At 39.6% G+C, this 23,790-nt stretch overlaps 1 protein-coding gene across 4 annotated transcripts in view; it reads left to right on the forward strand.

Moving 5' to 3' along the window:
• MANBA (mannosidase beta) overlaps positions 1–23,790 on the forward strand; it is a 118,320-nt gene that overhangs the window by 38,999 nt on the left and 55,531 nt on the right. For all 4 annotated transcript variants that reach the window (XM_008707214.2, XM_040625055.1, XM_008707215.2 and 1 more), the window contains 2 exons: positions 6,654–6,829; positions 7,739–7,849. In XM_008707214.2, the coding sequence (XP_008705436.2) occupies positions 6,654–6,829; positions 7,739–7,849 (287 nt within the window). The remainder of the gene's footprint in view (positions 1–6,653; positions 6,830–7,738; positions 7,850–23,790) is intronic.

Below are 23,790 nucleotides of genomic sequence, written 5' to 3' on the forward strand. Positions count from 1 at the left end.
CCTTCTGGCAACTATCAGTTTGTTTATTTATGTATCTGTTTTTGTCTTTCGTTTGTTTTATTTTTTAGATTTTACATGTAAATGAAGTCATACAGTATTTGTTTTTCTTGTCTGACATACTTCACTTAGCATAAAAACCTCTAGGTCCAGGGGTTCCTGGGTGGCTCAGTCAGTTAAGCGTTGACTTTTGGTTTCAGCTCAGGTCATGATCTTGGGGCCAAACCCCACAGCACAGGGCTCCCTGCTCAGCAAGGAGTCTGCTTCTCTCTCTACCCCTCCCCCAGCTTGTGCTCTCTCTCTCTCTCTCTCTTTCTCTCTCTCTAAAAATTAAATAAATAAATCTAAAAACAAAAAAACCCCAAACCTCTAGATCCATTGTATTTTGTGACTGAATAGAATTCCGTCATACACACATACACACTATGTCCTCTTTATCCATTTATCCATTAGTGGACACTTAGGTTGCTTCCATATCTTGGCTGTTGTAAATACTGCTGCACGGAGTAAAAATGCAGTAAAAAAATGCATTTATCTTTTCAAATTAGTGTTTTTGTTTTCTTTGGGTAAATACCCAGTAGTGGAATTACTGGATCATATGGTATTACTATTTTCGACTGTTCGAGGAACTTCCGTATGGTTTTCCACAGTGACTTCACCAGTTTACATTCCCATTGACAGTGCATAAGGGTTCCTTTTTCTCCACATCCTCTCCAACACTCGGTATTTCTTGTCTTTTTGATACTAGCCGTTCTGACTGATGTGAGGTGGATCTCACTGTGGTTTTGGTTTGCGTTTCCCTGACGATGAGTGATGCTGAGCACTTTTCATGTGTCTGTTGGCCAACTGTATTGCTGTTTGGGAAAAATGTCTGTTCAGATCCTCTTCCTATTTTCTAATTGGATTATTATTATTTTTTTTGGTGTTGAGTTGTACATCTTCTTTGTGTATTTTGGATATTAACCCCTTATAGGGCATATCATTTGTGACTATCTTCCTGAATTCAGTTGCTTGCCGTTTTAGTTTGTTGATGGTTTTCTTTGCTGCTCAACAGCTTTTTAGTTTGATATAGTCCTACTTGTTCATTTTTGCTTTTATTTCCCTTGCCTTAGGAGACATATCTAGAAGAATGTTGCTTAGGCTGATGTCAGAAATTACCCCCTATGTTTTCTTCTAGGAATTTTATCGTTTCATGTCTCACATTTAGGTCTTTAGTCCATTTTGACTTAATTTTTGAGTATAGTATAAGGAAATGGTCTAGTTTCATTCTTCTGCATGTAGCTGTCCAGTTTTCCTAGCACCATTTATTGAGGAGGCTGTCTTTTCCCCATTGTGTATTCTTGCCTCCTTTGTCATAAATTAATTGGCCATATAATCACGGGTTTATTTCTGGAGTCTCTATTCTGTTCCGTTGATCTATGTGTCTATTTTTGTGCCGGTGTCATATTGTTTTGTAGTGTATCTTGAAATCTGGAATTGTGATACCTCCAGCTTTGTTCTTTCTCAAGATCACTTTGGCTGTTCACGGTAGCCAGGTTTGGGAAAAGCCAGTTTTGGAAAAAGAATACCCATTTTTTCTTTACTTTCTTTTGAAAGAATTCTTTACGAAAGGGTAATTTGTCAATGCTAGGAGAGGTATGGCAGGAAGCTGTATTCTAGAAATGGGTCTTAATTTATAAGAGGGAGCTCTCCTTAACTAGAAACAGGATTATATGTTTGAAAAGTAAAAAGATGTGACCAGCTAATACCAGGAAAATTATTGATGATTTAAGACTCTATGTGTGCTTTTGGAAACTAAATTACTTAAATTCTCCATGACTTCTGGAAGGAAGGGTTGTATTCCATTTGGAAGAAGAGGAAAGGACAAAATATATCGGTATAGTGTCTCTGCTGATGACACGATAGACTTGCAAGTGTTCGTATTTGGTTTTTGAATTCTGCAGCCTTAGTTTTTTCAGTTAGCAGCACCCAAGGATTGACTGGATGAGCCCTAGAGGACTGCTGATTTACTTTAGAACTTCCCCTGTTAGAAGCAGTAGACACTGCCAGTAAGCTTTGGGAACTGCATTGTCTTCCTGCCAGAGGCTCTTACAAGCAGCTGATTTTCCACTGAAGAGGAAGTGATAGGAAACACCCAAGGGGTCAGCTTGAACTTGGGTTATTAGTAGGGCAGAACTAAAATCCTTACATAGAAATTAAAGAAAAGGAGATTTTAGTTCAATGTGAAGACTTTACTATAGTCAAAACTAGCAAAAAGAGGCGGCTATTTTGTGAGGCAGGGTTTTTTTCATTACAGATATTAGAGAGATTTTTTAGGGTGGGGATCAGTAAACATTTTCTGTAAAGGGTCAGAGAGTAAAGATTTTAGGCTTTTTGGGCCATATGGCCTTTGTTGCAACTATTCAACTCAGCCATTGTAGCACAAAGGCAACTGAAGACAGCACATACACAGATGAGCGTGTTTGTTTTTGTAGCCTGCTGGGCTGCCGTAAAAATACCGTAGGCTGGGTGGCTTCAACGACAGACATTGATTTCTTACAGTTCTGGAAGCTGGGAAGGCTCAGATCGAGGTGCAGGCTGATGGGTTTGTAGTGACTGCTCTCTTCCCGGCTTGCAGATAGCTGTTGCTTGCTGTGTCCTCACATGTTTGGGGTGGTGGAGGGAAAGAAAGAAAAACAGACAGACAGAAAGGCAGACAGAAAAAAAGAGAGAAAGAGATGAAGGGAGGGAGGGAAAGAAGGAGGTAGATCTCTCCCTCTGGTGAGACCACAGACCTATCAGATGAGGGCCTCACCCTTACGACCTCACTTAACTTAATTACCTCCTGAAGTACTTAACCTCCAGATAACAATCATACTGGGGAGTTAGGGCTTCCACATATGAATTTCGCAGAGGTGGGGGGAACACAATTCAGTCCGTAGCAGCTGCATTCCAATAAAGTTTTATTTATAAAAAAAACAGGAGGCAGGTCAGATTTGGTCCAAAGACCAATTGTTCGTCAGCCTGTGGTCTAGGGGAAATTAAACACTTATTGGAAAGTAGACTAGATGATCTGTCAACAGCTAGTTCAAAAGTTTTATGACTCTGTGCTGTTGTGATTAAAGACTCAGCCAAAGGATGTATTTGATGTCTGTCATCACTTGATATCATTAAAATAAATGCTGCCCTATATCATTATGCCCTCTCTGCTGTAAAAATTCTGAGCACCAATAAGACATGGTTCTGGGGGAAAGTATTTGGTTACGATTGGCATAACTTAGAGGTTAAGTGTACAGCCTCTAGTTTCAGACTGTCATGGTGCATGTCCAAGCTCCACAACTACTAGCCTGTGGCCTTGTACAAGCTACTTAATTCCTCTGTATTTCAGTTTTCTTATCTAGACAAGGACGATGGTAATAGTATTTACCTTATCGAAACGTTGTGATGCTTAAATAAGCTAACACAGTGCCTGGCTCACAGGAAGTTCTTGGTAAACGTCATCTATTACTATTCCTTGAAATGAGAGATAGTAAAGGAAGCCAGAGGGAATATGATAAGGAGCTAAAGGTCAAGTAGGTGCCAAAGATTTAGGGATATTTTAGAAAATAAATACCTTTGGATCAGATTATAGTGTGTGCTTCTGTTTAAAAACAATAAAAATTCTGTAAAGGAAAAATTGAGAGAATTAGTATATACTTGGTAGGAGGAAATTATCTTTAACAAAGTGTGGTTGTCTTGATATACTTTATCTTAGAAAAACTGGAGGCTATGGGTGGGTAAACTCGAGAATTGGCTGGATCAGAACAAATTAATTCAAGGCTCATCGGCTAGTGTTCTGAAGAATGGATCATTTCAGGGGTGCCTGGGGGCTCAGTCGGTTAAGCATCTGCCTTTGGCTCAGGTCATGATCTCGGGGTCTGGGATTGAGTCCTGCGGCCAGCTCCCTGCTTCGCGGGGCATCTGCTTCTCCCTTTGCCCCTCCCTTCCCCAAGCTTGTGCTCTCTCTCTCTCTCAGATACATAAATAAAATCTTTAAAAAAAAGGATGGATCATTTAAAAAATAAAATAGTTCTTAAGTCAGGATTAGTTTTACTTCCATGTGCATCCAATCCGTCTCTGCTTTCGGTTGATGTGGGACGCAGATAGTGAGACGTGCTATGATCGTCTGTACCGTAGTCCTGGTTGTGGCTCTGCATTTGTAAGGAATGCCGGTTCTAAAGTGTTTGCTCATTGATCAGCATATATACTTTTCCTTCATTTGCAGCAGAGCTATGATTATTAGTCCCCTCCTTATTTGTAGGAAAAGGGTCTCTAAGATTTGTCAGCTGATAACCTTCTCCCATCTCTTTTTCACAAAGAAAAATAGAAGCCACTCAGCAGGAAATTCCTGTTTCTTGCCCTAGATCATACAAAGCTAAGTACATCTGCACCAGGCAGTGTCCTTCCTGTGGCAGTAAAGAAAGAGAACTTTTGTTGGTGGCCCTGACATCCTGCCTAGGCAGCCGTTTTGGGTACTCCATCCCTGGTTTCTCCCGTGTAACTTAAAAAATAGGAGTCAGCTTTTCCACTCTGCTCTTGCCCAAAGCCTCCTTTGGCATACTGTCTTATTTTAAAACCAAAACCAAACACAGATTCTATTCTGGAGACTAAATGATTTAAGTTTAATGGATGATGGAGTCAGGGGTTATATTACACGTAATATAAAACACTGCTTCAGATCCCTCTTGCAACATTCTACCCCATTCACAGACTCCATTCCCAAAGTGTTATTCCTTAGGCAACTGTCTCATCTTTCTTTTCTCCCCGTGACTTTCCTCTTCAGCCATGCTCCCTTTTCTTTTTCTTTTCTTCCTCTCCATTCCGAGATTTTCCAAGTGGCACCTTCTATCCCTTTTGCACAGGTAGAAATTTCATGTCTCTCTGCTTCTTCTGTTCTTATCCTGCTTTATCATTGTGATGGGTTCCTTTGTAATTTTTTTTAAACACAGATCTGATTGTGTTTTCCTTTTTTTTTTTTTTTAAAGATTTATTTATTTGAGAGAGACAGTGAGAATGAGAGAGAGAGAGCACGAGAAAGGGGAGGGTCAGCCTCCCTCAGCAGACTCCCTGCTGAGTAGGGAGCCCAGCGTGGGGCTGGATCCTGGGACTCCCGAATCTTGACCTGAGCCGAAAGTAGAGGCTTACCCACCCAGGCACCGTGTGTTTTCCTTTTTGATGAAAAATCTCCAGCAGCTCCTCATTGATCTAGGGTAAAGTTGTCAAACTCCTCACACGAGCCAGGATGAGCTGGACCTGCTTACTTACTCCGTCACGCTTATCTCCTTTACCAGTTTCATTATTGCTCAAGTTTTTGTTAAAAGCATTGCTCTCCTCACTCACGGCTCTTCACTTTGCTTTTCATCCTGCCTAGAATACTTCTCATCTGCCTTTGAACTTAGCGAAAGCATTCTTCTGGGCTCAGCTAGATACTGCTTTGTCGTAAAGGCCTTCCCTCACCGTCTGTAAGTTAAGTGACCTTCCTTCCTATGAGTGTTTTCTCAGGACAACCTCATATTTCTCCCATTGCGGTATTATTTCACTTTTGTATTGGTCTATATCCCGTTAGCCTCTTAACTCATGCGGTCAGGGGCCATGTTTATCGTGGTCACCATGTAATTCCCATCACTTAGCAAACTACATGGCACACAGAATGTTCTCAGTAAATATGTATTGGTTACATAATCTACATTTAAAATAAAATGGTTGACCATTGAGCAACATGGGGATTAGGGGCACTAACTCCCTGTGCAGTTGAAAATTCACATGTAACTTTTTTTAAGTTAATCTCTACACCCACGTGGGATGTGAATTTACAATCCCAACATCAAGAGTCACAGGCTCTACCAACTGAGCCAGCCAGGTGCCCTATTGACTCCCCCAAAACTTCACTACTAATACAGACTGCTGTTGACCAGAAGCCTTACAAATAACACATAGAGTTGACTAACACATATTTTGTATATGTATTATATATTGTACTCTTACAATAATACCTGAATTTTTCTTATATTTTCTTTGGTATTTCTAAGCTTTGTAGTTCTACTATGAAGTTTTTCAAATTGTCACAAATCTCCCAAAGACTTTCCAATATATTTTTTGAAAAAAATCACATAAATGGACCCATGTAGTTCAAACCCATGTTGTTCAAGGGTCAACTGTATATCTCTGCTTTTTCACACGATTAATTCTACTACATCTAAGTTTATACCTTATTAAATGGCTTAGAAACTCTGTATTTTTACTTTGCTTTATAAAAAGGAACAAGCATGTATCAATCTTAGAAAATTTATGTTATATTTTCATTTGTGATATTCTATTCATGCCCTATTTATAAAGTTTTTATGACTTATGATTGTAACAAAAGTATATAAAATATATACTTTTGGTTATTCTTCTTCACAATGAATGATTTAAAAAAACACAAAAAACCAAAGTGAATGATTAAACTCTAAAGATTAAATGAGAATTTCCGCTGGACTTTTTGTCATGACAGGATCTGTGGAGTGCTTATTAGTTTAGAAGCTGCTTCAGTTTTTTCTTCAATGAATCCTAAGGAGTACAGCAATAATGCTTGGCATATTTCATATATATGTATGTATATATGTGTTTCTTTTCTTTTATTTTTCTCTATGCCTTAGATAACCATACCCAGGAGTGGAGTCTTGAAATAGAGTCTTCTTTTGATGTTGTCAGCTCAAAGCCGGTTTCTGGCCAAGTGATCGTAGCCATCCCTAAACTGCAAACACAGCAGACACACAGCATTGAACTTCAACCTGGGGAAAGGACTGTTGAGCTATTTGTGAAAATTAATAAGGTGAATGATGATACTTCCTTAGAGCCACTAGATGAAAAGCAATACTATTCAAAAGAAATGGCTGGAAAGAAGGGACTGAGAATGAAAGAAAAATGTACTTTTCCATTTTCTCCTTCACTTTTAACCTCTCATATGTTTTGTGTGTGTTACGAACTAAGGAATGATATTCCCAGGTTTTAAGAATAAGGAAATGGAGAATATGTGATTTGGCCTCCTTTTCTCCCAGGAAGTCAGGTGTGTTTTACCTGAATTTTTTTTGCACTGTTGCAGTATCCTAAATCCAAATACATTCTAAGCATTGCATTTAAATACAGTGATTATTTCTGTATAATTTCTGATTATTTCTGATTTCACTGATTATTAAATACAGTAAATTATTTTGAATATTGGTGCTTATTTTATATGCAAAAATCTAATTCTAAGCTCATGATCCTTCATGGGTAAAAGTGGGCTGTATTTTCCCTTTTCTTTTTCTTTTTTTATTCCTGTAATTGATCATTGTGAACTGAACAGGATGGAGTAAAGCAACATTGTGACTATTTGGATAAAGTGAGGACCCCAAACAATTTCTGGTTCTGGGCTTGGGAGAAGAGTCAACCTCAAAGTCCAATTCTAAATGTTAAGAACACAGAATAAATGTAAATTTCAGTGTTAAAAACGGAAATAATTGCTTTTCTGAAAACCCATGTTATTCTGTTCTTTCTCTTTTTGTATATTAATCCATGCTAAACACCTATCATGTTGATTTTTAAATATTATCTATGGGTTGGTATAATTTGGCATAATATGGAACCTAGAATTTCTGTGCTTGACTCTATGAGGCATTGATATAATGCTCTTAATCACTGTATAATTTTGTGGAAGATATGCCACAGATTACTTAGAATAACTTACATTATTTCTTCAAAGAATGTTACCGTAGAAACTTGGTGGCCTCATGGACATGGAAACCAGACTGGATACAACATGACAATTCTTTTTAAACTGGATGGAGGCTTAACTATTAAAAAATCAGCTAAGGTAAGCAAATAATTTAAAATACTTCGTGAAGAAAAAGTATATTTCTTGTTAAAATAGCAAAACAGATCTTTGTAGGAAAAGAAGAAACCAGCAAAACTCCTGTAACCTCATCACACAGAGACAGTCACTAGTAACAGTTACATGCATTCCAGAGCTGCTCTCTGTGTGTATTTATATTTATAAATGGATCAGACTTTACATATTATTTTATTTATAAATATTCTCCTACTGTGTTCTTAAATTGTACGTTATATCAAAGTAGTACGTATGTATAATTTTAAAGCTCAGATATTACTAGAAGGTAATAAGGTATCTAGCCCAATGCTTCCTGTTCCTATTTTCTATTCCTCAGGATCAATCATTTTTAACTTTTAGTTATTTCTCCTGTTTATCTTCATTTTCCCAAATAACCTGCTTCTACTGCTGTTTTCTAATTTTTCAGTTTGATGTATTATCTATTGACTTCAAACCTAGAGGATGAGGATATAGCTGTCTTACGTGATTCTCTCTGTTGACCCTTCTTGGCCCCCAGCATACATATTTTGCCTCCCTCTGCCCTTCCAATGTGGTCCAATGGCCATTTTTGTTAACTTAGTACTCAGTGTTTACATTATTATATTATGAATATACTATTCAAAGCTGAATTACATGGTATACTAAAATCATATTTCCTTTCTTTTGCAACTTTCTCTTTTCCTTAGAGTTAATAATTGCCTCATGTTACCAGTTGCTTTGTTTTTCTTTTATCTTCCTCTAAATCAAGTACAAACTCTCTGACATACTTGAAATACCTTTTAAATTTAGTCACACTCACTAGGTGGTCTCTCCATTGTTTATTGTTGCTATTATTATTCTTTTAATTTTTGTTATCTCTCAAAACTTCTCTCTTCTTCATCTCCCTGATTTTGCTTGGTTACTGTCTAGACCTTCTACTTAACTGTTGTCCTGGAACTTCCTTTTATTATTATTCTTGGAATTTTATTTATTTTTCTTCTAGGAATTCTAGGTATTCCCTTCATCTTTCTTCTGGATTAAACATGGAACCCTGTTTCTTTGGACCCATGTTTCTTCTTCTTTTTTTTTTTAATCTGACTTTCCACATTGCTGATACACTATAGATTCCTGAGAATGGGTGTGTAGGAGATAGCATTTTTGAGAACTTGTAGACGTGTAAATACATAAAGTCCGTCTTCAGTTACTTGATAGTTTGGCTGGGTATGGAAGTCTAGGTTGGAAATAATTTTCCTTCAGAATCTTGAAGACATTCCTTCATTATCTTTTAGCTTTTAGTATTTCTGTTTTGAAATATAGTTATATTCTAATTTTTGTTTTCTTGTATAGGAATATTTTTGTTGGCTTCTGGAAGCTTGTAGGATTTCTTTATCTCTGATAATCTAAATTTAAAAATTGGAAAATGAGTGGATTTGGTGGTTGTTCTTGTGCCAGGTATCCTTGTGGGCTCTTCCAATCTAGAACTCAATCTGGAAATTTTCTTGTATTATATCTTTTATAATTTTTCATTTATTATCTTTGTTTTGTTTTTTTGGTACAACTGTTGATTAGATATTGGGCCTCCTGGACTGAGCAATATTCTTAGATTTTCCTTTCTGTATTCTATAATTGTCTTTTTATTCTGTCTTCTGGGAAATTTACTTGATTTTATCTTCAGTTTTTAAAATTAGATAGTTTATTTTTGTTGTAACTAAAAAGTTTCTTAAAAGTTTTTTATTTTTTATAACTTTATTAAGTTTTTAAAGATTTAATTTAAACATTTTTTAAAAAAGATTTTATTTGAGAGAGAGAGAGTGCTCATGCAAGAGAGTATAAGCAGGGGTGGGCAGGAGAGGCAGAAGCAGACTGCCTGCTGAGCAGGGAGCCTGACGTGGGTTTCAATCCCAGGACCCTGAGATCATAACCTGAGTCGAAGGCAGACCCCTAACCAACTGAGCTACTCAGGCACCCCCCCCTTTTTTTTTTTAAGTACTCTCCACACCCAGTGTGGGGCTTGAACTCACAACCCCAAGATCAAGAGTTGTAAGCTCTACTGAGTGAGCCAGCCAGGCTCTCCAAAAGGTTTTTATTTTTAAATTGCATCCTTTTTGTATTTTATAATTATAGTATCTTCTCATTTCTCTGAGAATGTTAATTATTACTGTAAGTATTTTTGAAGTTTTCTCTGCATTGTTTTGTTTTCCATATTTCTTTACTTCTTCTATTTGTTTTGATCTCTGTCTTTCCCATTAGAGATCTTCCTTGACTGTCTGGTGATCCTTGGTGTCCATTCTGAAGATTGACTCACAAAAATGCAGATTTGAAGTCCTGTATGAGCTTCAATATTCATTATTCAGGTGGAAACCCAGCTTTATCATGGTGTGATGCCCACATGTCAGTAGCTAGAGATCGTGTGTGTGTGTGTGTGTGTGTGTGTGTGTGTATTTAGCTTTGCCCATGAGGACATTCTCCACTCTCCTGCCTGGGGAATATAAGACTGGTTGTTATCATTCAGGGAGTCTACTGGCAGAAGGGGACTAAGGTTCTGACATGGAGCTTACAGTTTCATCTGTTCCCCCTCTCACAGTATGCCTTGTATCCTCAAGCCTCTCTGATTCTGAAAGGCAAAATAATAGGTGAGCCTCAGGGTCCCTTTTCCAAAGCAGTGTACTTGAGTCCTGCTTTTAGAATTAAAACATCTTATATAGGTCATTATACATAAAACTGCCTTTTCATGTCACTTTAAAAGTTCTAAAATTGAGTCAAGATTGAAACTGGAGCTATCTAGAGAGGACAATGGGGAAAAATAGTCCCTGTACTCAAAAGTATTGCTCTCAAAGTACCTCTAGAAAAATCTCGCCCCCCTCCTCCATCTGTCAGGGACCATTACAAAAAAAAAAAAAAAAAAAGATACAGGGTGCCTGGGTGGCTCAGTCGGTTAAGTTTCTGCCTTTGGCCCAGGTCATAATCCCAGGGTCCTGGCACTGAGTCCCGTATCAAACTCCCTGACCCGCGGGGAGCCTACTTCTCCCTCTACCTCTCTCTGTCTGTCTCTCATGAATAAATGAATAAAATCTTTGAAAAAATTAACCATGATACATTTATCACACCCATCTAGATTAACAAGAATTCTTTAAAAAACTAAAACTAAAAAAATAAAAAATACAATAAAAATGTTTCCTCCTGAAGGTATAACCATCTGTTTTGTCTCTAAATCTGTGAATAAACCTTATGGTAACCTTAGCTAGAGGATATTGAAGGGAAGATTTGTCTTTAGTCTAAAGCAATGACTAGGTCCTGCCTGGTTTGGGGTGTAGCACCCAGGATTGGAGAGAACTACGGTTTGGTATTCATTAGCTGTAGGTTACGTATTTAGTCCTTCAAGTGTCCTTTCCTTATATGTAAAATGGGACAGTAAAGATGACGTCACCTGGATCTGGCTTATAATAGTGTACAGTAAGTAGTGGCAATCTTAATCCCCTTCATAGGTCTCCTCCTTCCCCCAATATCAACCTTTGGTGTTTGTGGTTGGCTGGGGTTATACTCTGGTGTCGTCTCTCACATTTGGGGTTACCTGTCCTTTGGGCCAGACACCATGCTAAATATGGAAATATACCTTTAGAAGCTCATTATCTATTTTTTCTTTGTTTAATCATGCTCTGTATTTTCTGAGACATTGTGAGTGTGTGTGAATGTGTGTGTGTATGTATGTGTCCACAGTGTATATAGGGAGAATATCCTAGAGCTTGTCTGAAGGGCCAAAACATTCACTCTTATTCTAACTCTCTTGGTACAAGATGTCTGCTCTCTCACATGTTGAGTTGTGTCTGTTATTTTCATGAAAGGAAGAAGAACTTCTGTGTTTTTCTATTTGTGGGAAATAATTCTTTTCATTCAGGCTAGTATGGTTGCATTATTGTTTATTACATTTAAAGATGCCATTTTTCAAATTGGCGAGGAGTGAAAGAAGCTCTATTTTCCCAAGCCTTGTGTTAATGTGTATCTGTGTAGTGTACACTTTGTCTGTGGCAACTATGGGGTTTATTATTTTTGAGACTCTTTTATTCACTAAGTACTTAGGGAACATCTGTTGGGTTTCAGCCACTTTGCTATGCTCTGGTGATAGAGCAGTGGATAAGTCATTGTTTCCGTTTCTCCTGAGGTCTTAGTAGGGCTAACAATTTGGTTGGGAAATTAAATGATTAAACAAGCAATTGCAATAAAGTGTAGTAAGCATTCTAGAGAAATAAAGAGTACTGTAGAAGGATCAGAGCAGGAGCATTCTGGGAAGATTACCAGACAAGATGATATCTGTGTTTTAAGGGATAAGTAGAATTTGACCAAGCAATGCAGTCAAGAGGCAGAGGGACTCGAAGGAATATTGTGTGACTGTGGAGGTGAAAGTCATTTCAATGTGGCTGAGTTTGAGTTTGAAGTAGAACAAGGGATGGTTTCGTAAAGGTAGGCTGGGGCAAGCTCATGCAGGGTCTGGTAAGCCATGTGAAGGAACTGGACTGCCTGAAGGCAGTGGGAAGTCTATGAAGGGTTTTAAGGAGAGAACCATGATCATATTTGTTTTATAAGGATCGTGCAGATCAGAGTGGAAGAATGACAAGAATGAGAGGCCAGTTAGAAGACTGTGGTGGTGATCCAGGCACAAGATGATGATTGCTCAGTCTATGGAATTGCTGAGGAAATAGATTTGAGAGAGATTTGGGAGTTAATACTTGTCGATGTAGGGTGGGTTAACAATGGTTCTTAAATTGCTTGAGTTTGGGCCACTGAACAGGTTACATTTCTGTTCTTTGAACTCAATTCCTCAGAAAGAAGAGCAGGTTTGAGGGACAGGATGGGGTGGAAATGATTTCTGTGTTGAATGTGTTTTGTATGGAGTGATTAAGAGATACCTAAGGAATGATATTTGATGGGCATTTCATTATATAGGTCTGGAGCTTGGGAATTAGATCTAGATTAAAGATTAGAAGTGGAAATCAAAAGAGTAAGTTAATTGTAGTCATGGGAGGGGATGAACTACCTCAGGGACTGCATGGAGAGAAGCGCTAGGACAAAACCCGGCAGCATAATAATTAAGCAAGGAGAGGAAAAAAGCCCATAGAGGAATTGTAGAATAAATGACCAAAGAGGTAGAGGCAAAACCAGTTGACTGGGGAGTCACAGACGCCAGAGGAATAGAGTATTTTAAGAAGCAGAGGATGTTCAAAGAGTGTCCGATGCTGCAAGGAACTCAGGTTGGAAAAGGAATGAGAAAGATCTTCTAGATTTGGTAACAAGGGGGTGACTGCCGGACTCCGCCAGAATGGAAGTCAGACTGCGCTAGGTGGAAAAGTGGCTAAAGTTGAGGAAGTGAAGACAGTGAGAATAGATGACTCCGAGAAATGTTTGATGGGAACCACCCCTGAGCCACGTGGGAATGACAGCTAGTTGGGGTCAGAAGACTGGCTTTCGTGCAGGGGACTGTGCAAATAAGTAAATATATTGAACTACTGAGATCTAGCTTTTTTTTTTTTTTAAATTTTTTAAATTATATTATGTTAGTCACCATACAGTACATCCCCGGTTTCTGATGTAAAGTTCGATGATTCATTAGTTGCGTATAACACCCAGTGCACCATGCAATACGTGCCCTCCTTACTACCCATCACCGGTCTATCCCATTCCCCCACCCCCTCCCCTCTGAAGTCCTCAGTTTGTTTCTCAGAGTCCATAGTCTCTCATGCTTCATTCCCCCTTCTGATTACCCCCCCTTTCTTTATCCCTTTCTTCCCCTACCGATCATCCTAGTTCTTATGTTCCATAGATGAGAGAAATCATATGATAGTTATCTTTCTCTGCTTGACTTATTTCACTTAGCATTATCTCCTCCAGCCACTCCATGTTGCAGCAAATGTTGAGAACTCGCTCTTTTGATAAAGCTGAATAATATTCCATTGTATATATGGACCTTCTCCTTCACAATCCTCTAATCCAGTCATCTGTTGAGCATCTCGCTCCTCCACGATAGACTATTGTGACAATGTTGCTATGAAACATTGGGGGCATAGGTCCCTTCTCTTCACTCACGTCTGTATTTTGGGCAAATACTCAGTATAGCAATGGCGAGTCTAGGGTAGCATTATTTAGTCTTAAGGGTCTCCACACGGGTTTCTCCAGAGTGGCTGACCGACTTGCATTCCCACCAAAGCCTGTAGGAGGGATTCCCTTTCACATCCTCTCCAGAATTGTTGTTTCTCGCTTTGTCAATCTTTTGCTTTGTTCTAACCGCGTAAGGTGCATCTTATGTGGTTTTGATTTGAACTTCCCTGATGGCTAATGATTTTGAACATTTTTTCATGTGTCTGTTAGCCATTTGTATGTCTTACAAAGTGAGTGTCTGTTCACATCTTCTGCCCATTTTTTGATTTGTTTATTTGTTTCTCGTGTATTGAGTTTGAGAAGTTCTTTGTAGATCTTGGATACCAGTCCTTTATCTGTAGTGTCATTTGCAAATATATTCTCCCATTCCGTGGGCTGCCTCTTAGTTTTTCTGACTGTTTCCTTGGCTGTGCAGAAGCTTTTAATCTTGATGAAGTCCCATAAATTCATTTTATCTTTTGTTTCTCTTGCCTTTGGAGATGTGTCATGAAAAAGGTTGCTTTGGCCGATGTCGTAGAGGTTGCTGCCTATGTTCTCCTCTAGGATTTGGATGGATTCCTGTCTCACATCGAGGTCTTTCGTCCATTTGGAGTTTATCTTTGTGTATGGTGTGAGAGAGTGGTCAAGTTTCATTCTTTTGCATGTAGCTGTCCAATTTTCCCAGCACCATTTATTGAAGAGACTGTCTTTTTTCCACCGGATGTTTTTTCCTGCTTTATCAAAGATTAGTTGCCCAAAGAGCCGAGGCTCCATTTCTGGGTTCTCTATTCTGTTCCATTGGTCTATGTGTCTGTTTTTGTGCCAGTACCATGCTGTCTTTGTGATCACAGCTTTGTAGTACAGCTCGAAATCTGGCATTGTGATGCCCCCAGCTTTGTTTTTCCTTTTCAACAGTTCCTTGGTGATGCGGGGCCTTTTCTGGTTCCATACAAATTTAAGGACTGTTTGTTCCAGTTCTTTGAAAAATGTCCTCGGTATTTTGATCGGGATAGCATTGAAAGTGTAGATTGCTCTGGGTAGCATGGACATTTTAACTATGTTAATTCTTCTGATCCATGAGCATGGAATATTTTTCCATCTTTTTGTGTCTTCTTCAATGTCTTTCAAGAGTGATTTATAGTTTCTAGAATATAGATCCTTTACGTCTCTGGTTAAGTTAATTCCAAGGTAACGTATGGTTTTTGGTGCTATTGTAAGTGGGATGGAGAGATCTAGCTTTTTTATGGATGGAGGAAAGTGGTTTACATATAGAAAAGAGAAAAACTGGGGCACCTGCGGGGCTCAGTCAGTTGAGCGTCCCCTCAGCCCAGGTCCTGATCCCAGAGTCCCAGATTGAGCCCCATGTTGGGCTTCCTGCTCAGCAGGGAGTCTGCTTCTTCCTCTCCCTCTCCTCCTCTCCCCAGCATGTTCTCTCTCTCTTTCAAATAAATAAATAAATAAATAAAATATTAAAAAAAAAAGAAAAGAGAAAACTAGAATGGATTGGAATTGGAGTTAATAGTATGAACTCATGATTTTCAGCTTATGTAGATAAAAATAGAACTGTACAGATGTAAATGCATGTGTGTATTTACACACACACACACACACACACACACACACACACTTTCTAGCTCTTCCCAGGCTTTCCCACAGGTCCTGAGAATAGTGGCACTCTAGTAACAATGAACAGAGCTAGTGTTCAGATCTTGGTCTTTATTTTTTTTTTAGAGATTTTATTTATTTATGTGACAGAGAGACAGCCAGCGAGAGAGGGAACACAAGAAGGGTGAGTGGGAGAGGAAGAAGCAGGCTCCCAGCGGCAGAGCCTGATGCGGGGCTCGCTCCCAGAACTCTGGGATTACACCCTGAGCCGAAGGCAGACGCTTAATGACTGAGCCACCCAGGCGCCCCAGATCTTGGTCTTTAAATAACACTGTCTACTTAAAGGGAGCAGGGCTCTTTGGAGAAATGTTGAATGCTGGGGCTGGAGCTTAGAATATCTTGCTGCACTAGAAAGTAAGAAAGTACTCCAGAATGATCAGATAAGTTGGGGGACCTAGGTGGCTCAGTTAGTTAAGCGCTGGACTCTTTTTTTTTTTTTTTTTTAAGATTTTATTTATTTATTCGACAGAGACAGCCAGCGAGAGAGGGAACACAAGCAGGGGGAGTGGGAGAGGAAGAAGGAGGCTCCCAGTGGAGGAGCCTGATGTGGGGCTCGATCCCAGAACGCCGGGATCACGCCCTGAGCCGAAGGCAGACGCTTAACCACTGTGCCACCTAAGCGCCGGACTCTTGATTTCAGCTCAGATCATGATCTCAGGGTTGTGAGATCAAGCCCCATGTCAGGCTCTGTGCTCAGCGGAGAGTCTCCTTAAGATTCTCTTTTCCTTTCTCTTTCTTCCTTTCCCCCGCTCATGTGTGCATGCTGTCTCTCTGTCAAATAAATAAAATTAAAAAAAAAAAAAAGAATGATGGGATAAGTTGAAAGGACACTAGAACCAGTTTAATGTGCCCCCACTGGCCAAATCTGAGAAAATTGGAGCATTAAAATAAAGAGTGATAGTAAAGGGTTATAATCCATTTAACAAGTAAACGAAAGAAAAGAGAGTGATTCATTAAAGTGGAATATCAAGTAATAAATGTAGAAGGAATAATGGAACTAAAAATAATCATTTGATAGGTAGTTATAAGTAATTCAGGGAAGAAATATGAATGGATGCTAAAACTGAGGGTAAAAGTGGCATGAAATAATATGTATATAGCCTCAAAGCATCTCTCAACAAAGTATTTATAATTATAATGGGGGAAAAATACAGTGGGGAAATCTAGCAGACACTGTCTTGATTAAGTGATTAAGGTTATCCCCACCAACATGACAAGGTGACATGGTGTCCCCCCAAAAAGCTGCAACAAGAATACGGCTGTGATAGTCCTGCCAAAGCAGATAACCTGGATCTAATCTTGGAGAAGCATCAGGCAATCTCAAATTGAGCTCCATTAGGTAAACCCTTCAAACGTACTTCAATCTACGTAACTTAAAAAGTGTCAAGGAAGGACTGAGGAACTAGAGAGATGTCACAGCTCGGTGCAGTGCCGGATCTTTTCTGCTATAAACAATGTCATTGGGGCAACTGACAAAACTCGTTGGGGTCTCTGGGTGAAGGGTATTCAGTTCTTCGTACTGTCTTTGCAACTATTCTAGAAGTTCAAATGTTGCAACATAAGAAAGAACAGCATTAGGAGAATGAAGAGCAATTACAGCAAAACCCTGATGGGAAGCAGCCAGTAGACAGGGCAAGACTGAAAACAGTTCAAAACGGAAGAGGTGCTGGAGAGGGCAGAGTCTCTGGGAAGGTCGGGAGGATGACATCACCACCCTAGTGAATGGATGCAGTGGGGGCGAGGGGCTCTGTTTTTGTTGTCATAGGGGTTAAAGATAGCACGTAGAGGAACGGATGGAGCTTGAGGATGGAAGTAATTTTGAAGATATCTAGGACTACATAAGATATAGTTTCTTTCTATGGGAATTGCAGGCTCTTTTTTCAGCAGAGTCTAAAGAGGAAAAAGTGGATCTGAGCAAGAAAGTTTAAGGAGTTCTGGTTAGGTAACTTTTTTCTGTCCTTGGCAGTAGGATGTAATGTCTTGTTGAGAGGAATGGGGGGCAAGTTAGAAATTTGAGAAAGTGAAGTCTTAAAATAGCTACTATAGAGAAAAGGCTAGAAGGGGCTAAGGCAAATGACAGGATTCTGGGGCAGCATCGAGGGCCCAGTTGAGGTGGAAAACTGAATCTCTTTACCTGAGTGTCGGAATACCTTCACTTTGGATAAACTACTGATTTCTGATCATGCCATGTTAGGGTGGTTTGGTGCTGTTTTACAAGGTGTCTTGGTGTGTGGTGTGGTTTGAAATTATTTTCTGGACCCTCCACTTACCCTGCTTGTACGCATGCTAATGAAATCCCTTGTATTTGAGGAACACTTTGAACTTTGAGGTGAGGCTTGGGTCCAAAACTAGGTCTCTTTCCCCGCTATGGCTTTTGAAATTGTCTTCTTATTTCTAGAATGTTATAGGAACAGTAGTTCTATGTCATGTAGGAGTCTTAAGGTACTATTTTAGTTAGCCTGTTAAAACCTTATTATAACATTTAAATTACTTTTGTATACTGCTCATTAGAAGGCTCAGAAGACAGCCATGAAGGTGATTGAAGGAAAAAGAGGATAAAGGAATAAGGTAATTTACCTCAGAGAGCTGAGGACACGTTTGCTAATGCTTTAACTTGTTATTCATGAAATTTTTCATTCATCTGTAATTGGATAGAGGTGGAGGAGGAAATGAACTTAGAGTGGAGCATGTGAGACCAAGGGAGCAGCTGTGTAGTAGTCAAGGTTGTGCACGCTGGGATGGCCCCTGAGGAACACCTCAGCATGCATGTGCGGTGGGAACTTTGAAGAGAATTTATTTCCATTTCTCCATTAGACTGGGGTGGCAGAGGCTGGATCGGATGATCTCTTGTGCCTCCCACAATTCTGATTGCTCCAAAGAGGAAACCAGAATGAAGTAAAAATCTGAGCTCTCTGCAAGTTTCAGGAATCAGTATTTGCCTTTGACATTTAGATTAAAAGTATAGATTAATTTCACATTTTGTAAGTGAGAGATAATACCTAATTCACCTGTGTTTCCAGGATGGTTCTTACAGGGAATTCAGTATCTTGCCAGCTCTAAATTTCTTCATGTTTTCAGATGGTTTCAGACTTGCCAGTGTTTTAGCAAGCATGGAATTTGACTATTTGCCATTCTTATCTGTGTCTTGGCAGGAGTCTCCCAGTCTTATTTCTTTGGTGGAAATGTGTCAGATTGGGATTTCTTTTCTCTTTTTAAATTGAAGTGTAGTTGACGCACAATGTTACATTAGTTTCAGGTGTACAATATAGTGATTGGACAACTCTGTTTAATATGCTATGCTAATGAGTGTGGCTACCTCCTGCCACCATACGACACTATTACAGTACCATTCACTATATTCCCTTTGCTGTGCCTTTTATGTCCGTGACTTATTTATTCCATAACGGAAAGCCTATACCTCCCACTCCTCTTCACCCATTTTACCCATCCTCACACCCCTTCCTGTCTGTCAACCATCAATTTGTTGAAACAGAAATTGGGTCTGTTTCTGCTCTTGTTTGTGTATTCGTCTGTTTGGTTTTTAGATACCACACGTAAGTGAAATCATATGGTATTTGTCTTTCTCTGATTTATTTCCATTAACATAATACCCTCTAGGTCCATCCATGTTGTCAGATTAGAATTTCTTTTTATTTTCCGTTTCTTGTGAAGTATAACACACATACAGCAAAATACACAGAACATATGTGAAATGCTTAATGAATGATTAGAAAAAGGACATTTATGTAACAGTCATCCTGATTGAGAAATAGAGCATTGCTAGCGCCTCAGAAGCTCCCCCTGCCCTTTGTGAGCCTCTCCAATCACTGCGCCTCCCTCCTTCCCAGGGATCCACTGTCCCGCCTTCTAACACTATCGTTTACTTTTGCTGCTTTCAACCTTTATGTACGTGGAACCACATGGCCTGTATCCTTTTGTGTCCGGTTAACTTGTCTCAACATCATATTTGTGGCATTTCAATATGTGGTCATATATAAGCATGGTTTGTTTATTTATATTGTTGTGTGATATTTCAATGTATTATACATTCTGCTGTTGAAATTTAGGTAGTTTCCAGTTTTTTTTTTTTTAAGATTTTATTTATTTATTTGACAGACATAGAGACAGCCAGCGAGAGAGGGAACACAAGCAGGGGGAGCGGGAGAAGAAGAAGCAGGCTCCCAGCGGAGGAGCCTGACATGGGGCTCGATCCCAGAACGCCGGGATCACGCCCTGAGCCGAAGGCAGACGCTTAACGACTGCGCCACCCAGGCGCCCCGGGAGTTTCCAGTTTTGGCCATTCTGAGTAATGCTACTATGAACATTCTTGATGATTAGTCGGAGCTCAGCATTTCTGCTGGGATGGAATCACTGGATCGTAGGGCACATGCAGGTCAGCTTTGAGAGAGCATGCTAACCTGCCTTCCAGAGTGCTTGTATTTCACTTTCACTCCACACGCTCACATGTCCCCCGCACTAGCTGTTGTGGCAGGACTCTGGTTCTCGTCACGGGCACCTCCTTATCTCACCTCAATTGCTCTCATATCCTGATGGTTCTGTTGTTATCTTGGGCTTGCTCTATGTAAAACTGTTCCTATTTTTAAACTATCTTATTGAAATCCATCTTGCTTCAGTTTTATATCTTTCATGCCACTCTTCCATATGTTCATATTAGACATACGCATTTTTAAAAAATATTTTATCTATTTTTTTGAGAGAGCGTGGCCACAAGCGGGGCAGCAGCAGGCAGAGGGAGAAGCAGGCTCCCTATTGAGAAAGGAGCCCGATGCAGGACTCGATCCCAGGACCCTGAGATCATGACCTGAGCCAAAGGCAGATGCTTAACCGAGGGAGCCACCCAGGCGTCCCAGACATACGCATTTTTATTCTTTGTTTACTATGCCTCAAGACAGCAGCACAGTTAACTCAGACAAAAGGCCTCGGGGAAGTTACAAATTTTGGATGCAGCCCGTGCAGCAGAGATGTACCGGGTCTAGTAGGAGGGAAAGGGCTGACTACATTTCTTTGTGAACAGGGAAGAATATCTTGATGACTGAAAAATTTTTTTATTGTTGAAAGAGATCTTTGAGGCACATACTGAAAGTTGAAGGGAGGTCATATGAAGAAAATATAGGAAATTTAAAAATAAATTGAAAAAATAAAAGATAGGCATTGGGATATTATAAATTCTGTCCAACAGGTCATTTCACAGGGACCCTAGAATGCAAGTCCTGTAGAGTCCGCTTTCTTTTAAAAAGGAAGTTTTGTGTATAAGTTTAGTGGGAGAGGCTACTCTGGGTAAATGGGATAAAAAAACCTTCCTAATCATTGTTTTGCCATCTTCTGCCCAGGTTAATTGAATATTTTTATCCTACTAATTGATTATACTGAATTCCTACCTAATATGTGTCAAAGACATATAATAAGTATGTTTGAAGGACCATTATAGTTTACCTTTCTAGAAAAATAGGAAATCAATTAGTTGATATTTCTCTTTAGCACGGCTTATTTTGTAAGACCCTCCTGTGCATTCCCTATGTAAGGTAAATCTTGCTAAAAGCAACAGAAGGTAGTTGTTTGTATTTGACTTAGCATCAAGATTCTTCAATTAAATTATTGAAGGGAAATAGACAAAATAATGTAATAATTTGTATTCCACAATTAGAAATTATTTTGCACAGTTCCTAAGCCAGAAGAGGTAAAAAATTGCCCCTAGCTATTACAATTAGAACAATAATGGAGATTTGTTCTTCTTTTTTTCTTTTTTCAAATTTTGCTTTGTTCTTTATTTCTTAAGTTCCCAGCTTTATCTTTGCAGTACCTACAGGGCACAAAGAGAGCACAATGCCAGTGAGATTGTTTTCTTTTTCTTTCTAAGTGCTGCTCTTGGCTCTTTAAAGACCTTAAAAGTACAGAGCCAAAAAATATGGAATTCAGAATAATCAAGGTGCATTTCTGACCACTCTGTACTTCTGATCAATACTGAGAGGTCACAGAGATTGTGAAGTATGTCTCCCTCTGTGTGTCCCAGGTTTCTTAGGACAGCCATAACTAACGGAGTAGCTTAGAACAAAAAGAATTTACTTTCTCATAGTCCTGGAGGCTCAAAGTCCAAAATCAAGGTGTTGGCAGGCCACGTTCCTTCTAAAGGCTCCAGGATGGATCCTTCCTTGCCTCTTCCAGCCTCTGGTGGTTGGGTTATGGCTGATCCTTGGCATTTCTTGGCTTAGAGATGGGTTACTCCAATCTCTGCCTCTCTCTCCATGTGTGTCTCTGCTTTTCTTATAAGGATGCCAGCCTTTGGATTAGGGCCCATCCTAATCCAGTAAAACCTCATTTTAATAATTAATTACATTGTAAGGACCCTATTTTCAGGTAATGTCACATTCTGACTTTCTAAGTGACATGAATTTTGAGGGACACTGTATCCCAGTAAATTTTCCTTTTATCTTTTTTTTTTTAAGATTTATTTATTTTAGAGAGAGAGAGAGAGAGAGACAGAGCATGCAAGCAGGGGGAGGGGCAGAGGGAGAGGGAGAGAAGGAGAGTGCAGAGCCCAACATGGGGCTCGATCCCACAACCCTGAGATCATGACCTGAGCTGAAGATAGGAGTTGGACACTCAGCCGACTGAGCCACCCAGGTGCCCCAAGATTTCATTCTTTTTGATGGCTGAGTAGTTTTTCATGGTATATATATATATATACACACCCCACATCTTCTTTATCGGTTCATCAGTCAATGAACACTTTGGCTCTTTCCATAATTTGGCTATTGTTTATAGTGCTATAAACATTGGGGTGCACGTGCCCCTTCAAATCTGCATTTTTTTATCCTCTGGGTAAATACCTAGTAGTACAATTGCTGGATTGTAGGGTAGTTCTATTTTTAACTTTCTGAGAACCTCCATACTGTTTTCCAGAGTGGCTGTACCAGTTTGCATTCCCACCAACAGTGTAAGAGGGTTTCCCTTTCTCCACATCCTTGCCAACACCTGTTGGTTCCCGAGTTGTTCTTTTTAGCTGTTCTGACTGCTGTGAGGTGTTATCTCATTGTGATTTTGATTTGTATTTTCCTGATGCCCAGTGATGTTGAGCATCTTCTCTGTGTCTGTTAGCCATCTGAATGTCTTCTTTGGAAAAACGTCTATTTATGTCTTCTGTCCATTTCTTTCTTTCTTTTTTTTTTTTAAGATTTTATTTATTTATTTGACACAGAGAGAGACAGCCATTGAGAGAGGGAACACAAGCAGGGGGAGTGAGAGAGGAAGAAGCAGGCTCCTAGCGGAGCAGGGAGCCCGATGCGGGGCTCAATCCCAGGACTCTGGGATCACGCCTGAGCCGAAGGCAGATGCTTAATGACTGAGCCACCCAGGCGCCTCCTCTTCTGTCTATTTCTTAACTGGATTATTTGTTTTTTGGATGTTGAGTTTGAAATGTTCTTTATAGATTTTGGATACTAACCCTTTATCAGATGTGTCATTTGCAAATATCTTCTCCCATTCCATAGGTTGCCTTTTAGTTTTGTTGACTGTTTCCTTTGCTGTGCAGAAGCTTTTTATCTTGATGAAGTCCCAGTAGTTAATTTTTTTTATAATGATTTTTTATTATATTATGTTAGTCACCATACAGTACATCCCCGGTTTCCGATGTAAGGCTCGATGATTCATTAGTTGCGTACAACACCCAGTGCGCCATGCAATACGTGCCCTCCTTACTACCCATCACCGGTCTATCCCATTCCCCCACCCCCTCCCCTCTGTAGCCCTCAGTTTGTTTCTCAGAGTCCATAGTCTCTCATGGTTCATTCCCCCTTCTAATTACCCCCCCCTTTCTTTATCCCAGTTAATTTTTGCTTTTGTTTCCCTTGCCCCCAGCAACATGTCTGGTAAGAAGTTGCTATGGCTGAAGTCAAAGAGGTTGCTGCCTGTGTTCTCCTCTAGGATTTTGATGGATTCCTGTCTCACATTTAGGTCTTTCATCCATTTTGAGTCTATTTTTGTGTATGGTGTAGGGAAATGGTCCAGTTTCATTCCCCTGCATGTGGCTGTCCAGTTTTCCCAGCACCATCTGTTGAAGAGACTGTCTTGTTTCCATCGGACGTTCTGTCCTGCTTTGTCAAAGAGTAGTTTACCGTGTAGTTGTGGGAATTGTT

This window comes from Ursus maritimus, unplaced genomic scaffold, assembly GCF_017311325.1.
Source record: "Ursus maritimus isolate PB19 unplaced genomic scaffold, ASM1731132v1 scaffold_8, whole genome shotgun sequence".
Classification (NCBI taxonomy): Eukaryota; Metazoa; Chordata; class Mammalia; order Carnivora; family Ursidae; genus Ursus; species Ursus maritimus.